Source organism: Pinus tabuliformis, chromosome 2_1, assembly GCF_031772625.1.
Source record: "Pinus tabuliformis cultivar Carrire ecotype Pingquan chromosome 2_1, CPIR1, whole genome shotgun sequence".
Lineage (NCBI taxonomy): Eukaryota > Viridiplantae > Streptophyta > Pinopsida > Pinales > Pinaceae > Pinus > Pinus tabuliformis.
This window is the reverse complement of record NC_142299.1, coordinates 407,856,478-407,859,794: the sequence shown is the minus strand read 5'-3', so window position 1 is coordinate 407,859,794 and position 3,317 is coordinate 407,856,478. Positions and strand designations below refer to the sequence as shown.

The 3,317-nt window shown below is 37.5% G+C and overlaps 1 protein-coding gene across 1 annotated transcript; it reads right to left on the bottom strand.

Annotated features, from left to right (window-relative positions):
- Nucleotides 1–543: 543 nt before the first annotated feature.
- Nucleotides 544–1,330, bottom strand: LOC149200635 (uncharacterized). The gene has a single exon (XM_089401014.1). The coding sequence runs from the start codon at nucleotides 1,246–1,248 to the stop codon at nucleotides 544–546; it is 705 nt and encodes a 234-aa protein (XP_089257140.1). The 5' UTR covers nucleotides 1,249–1,330.
- Between the last annotated feature and the right edge of the window lie 1,987 nt (nucleotides 1,331–3,317).

Below are 3,317 nucleotides of genomic sequence, written 5' to 3'. Positions count from 1 at the left end.
TAATCACGCTGCGTGATGTTGCAGAAAGATAATTGAGTGTGGTTTAGGGAGAGATGCAGATATTGGTGACCGCTAACTGCTATGTTTTTGTGGCAATAGTATTTCAGGCATTTCTCGTTTCTTTGTCTTAATGATGGGTTTAACTCTTAGGATATGGAGGATATTAAATCAGTGACGTTATGTTCACACAAGAATATAGAGGAGAATTGGACAAAAAACTTTTAACTGGGAGATGCTTTAAAAACTAGAGCTCAAGAAAATAAGATAAAATGATAAAATCAGAATGGATGACAACCAAGATGAAAATGATCGCAAACTTACAGATATAAATATTCATTTTTATGAGTGAAATTTACAGGACAATCAAAATAAAGATGACTTCAGACTTACAAATAGATAGATACTCTGGTCCTGAAGCTTAAGTAACAAACAAAAACTTACATTTGTGCTGAAAAAAACAAACAAAAACTTACATATAGATATTCATGTCCTAAGTCTAAAATAAATCTAAATTTATGTTTATTGTAAATTTAAAAATATTTCCTAATTATTAGGACTTGATGAGCCGAAGAACCCACTTACTGCTCCACTGATGTTTATTGTCAAACCAGGTTTTTTACTGCCAGATGTGGTGGGACCCACGGATGCAACTCGATGAATACCATGCTCTGAGAGTCCAAAAATGTCATTTTTAGCGCAGCTCGGATCCACGTAAACCTTACACGCCACATCCTCGCACCGATATCTCCAACCACCGCAAGCGATGTAACCATCGCAGGCGCTGCAAGTGTATGCTTTCCCCTTGAAATCGCCCGTCACAATTTTGAGTTTGTGATTTGCGTGCCCACCGTAATCGAGTATTCTAGGAAGCGCCACACACAAGGGATGGAGCCTTCTGTTATGCCTTTCAGTTTTGAACACAAAACCTTTCATCACCTCGTAGCAGGCACTGCAGTGATGCCTCAGAAACGTCTTGGGACGAAACTTGATGATCACGTCGCTGCGAAACGGGTGTTGCATGGCATCTGGGAGAGCGGCGCAGACCTCGTGCAGAGTGAAATTCTTACACTTAGAACCAGAAGAAATATTACACTTGTAACCCCTGTTGGCTCCGTATTCTTTGCAGCCGCTGCATGTGTATGCCAGAAGACCCTCAAACAGCAAGACCTCATGCTCATGGCGGGTGGCGTTAAACAATAGTTGCTGTTCATCATGTCTGGCTATTGGATTTGGATTCGGCTCCGCCATGAAGGAGGCGCAGTCTCAATTAATGACAGACCTATTCTCCCTCTCACTAAATGCGAAGGCGGACGATATTGGGATCGCTGGGCCAGAATTATGGCTGCATCGGCTTATTTATATAAATTGGGGGAAGAGCAGCTTTCAACGCTGGTGCTATATCGCACATATGTCAGGACTTATACCCTTCTGTTTTGATTACGCACTACTAAACACATTACAAACGCACTACTAAACACGCAATATCAACGGAGTGGTTTATAACGTTATTTTTTTTTTTTTTTTTTGGAGATTTTGGTGATTGAATCCGGCGGAAGAAATTGATGTTAATCTTGATTTTTGCAGTTAAAATGGTTTTTTAATTGCATATTTGGATTCAGCACCCTGAAAAACTCCTGGGACACTTCGATTGTGCAAAAACTAGCTATCAAACTTGAGATTCCAATAAATTGCTACCAGATTTCGACCAGAAAAACCCACTAAAAAAACTTCCAAAAAATCACATTATAGACAAATGGGAGTGTTTCGAAACAGCTTCGTATCATTTTGACTTTGAGAACATTGATGTGCACGCATGGTGAAGGCCCCACATGAGGTACGTCACACCTCGTTGTCTTTACTACAGGTTTTTAGTAGTCCAACGCTACAAGGTGGACGCATGGTGAAGGCCCCACATGAGGTACAATTAAAGGGGGATACGATGGTTTCGATGAATTGTTTTGTTTGGCTTTACTTGCGCTCCAAGTATTTATTTTAATATTAATTTATTTATTTTTTAAATTTGGAATTTTTTTATATTATTTGGAAACCTTGCAACTTGTTTTTTTTTTTTTTTTTAAGAATAGGGGTTTGATGGATTTTATTTTTAATATTTTTTAAAATGTGTGATGGTAAATTGGAATATTTATAATACATTTGAATTGGGTTAACAACATTTGATATCGATTTCTTGTTTTAATGAATTTATACAAATTTATAAGGCTTATTATATATTTAATATTTTTGAATTGTGTTAATTTATAATTATAATAAGGTTAATGGATAGTTATAAAGTAGAGTATCTTTTTTCTTTATTGCTAATTAAATGATTAAGGTACTGTGGGGTCCGTCTTTTGTTGTTATTTAAGAATATTTTGATTTCACAATTGTTTATGCAATTTATCATTATTCGTATATTCGCACATGCTTTATCTACACTTTTGTACTTCGCACTCTGTGCAATGAAAGCTACTTCTGCACTCCGCACAATGAAAGCTTCCTCTGCACCTTTGAGGAAACATAATAGAACAACTAAGAAAAAATAGAATCATGACAAATTGAGACTTTTTACGAAAGGCATCGATGGGTGGTGGCAAACTTGCACATTAAGCTTTTAGCACAGTTGCAGTCATGCAGAGGTATTTTCGTTTAAAGATATTTTTAATCTATAGTTCCATTGGAGCTATCGATATGTTGGCACAATTAAGACCGTGTCAGGTTCGTGCTTTATCATTATTCGAGAACACTCTGCTTCCACAATTGTCGTTATTCTCGTCTCTGCACACTTCTTCCATACATCTTCGCCTTGCAAATGATTTCTTCTACACATGCACTACTTCGCACAATTGTTTCCCGCATTTGTTATCGATATGTCAATGCCAATCGTAGAAATCAAAATATTTTAACTTTCTATGTAGTCATGTGCTCATGTATTTTGCTTAATCCTTCCTGAGGTTAATTTATTAAATCAAAATTGTATGCATTTGGTGTGATATCTTTTGTTTTTTTTTTTTACACGCAATTATGTGAGGAGTGTGGAGGAAAGTGAATGCAAAGGAGTTTGTGTTCCTTGCTCTGGACGCGAATTCCCCGCACACACTTTATCCTGCACTCCCTTTCTCCGCACACACTTTATCCTGCACTCCCTTTCTCCGCACACCAAAATAGAGCTTTTGTAAAGAATCAAATACAATCTCAATGTAACCGCCTCCTCCCACATTCACCCACTTTCACCAGTTTCCCCAGGGTAAACATGAGCTGACGCTCACTATGATAAGACTCAACCTCCTATATGACCTTAAGGAAATGGAGTCAACAAC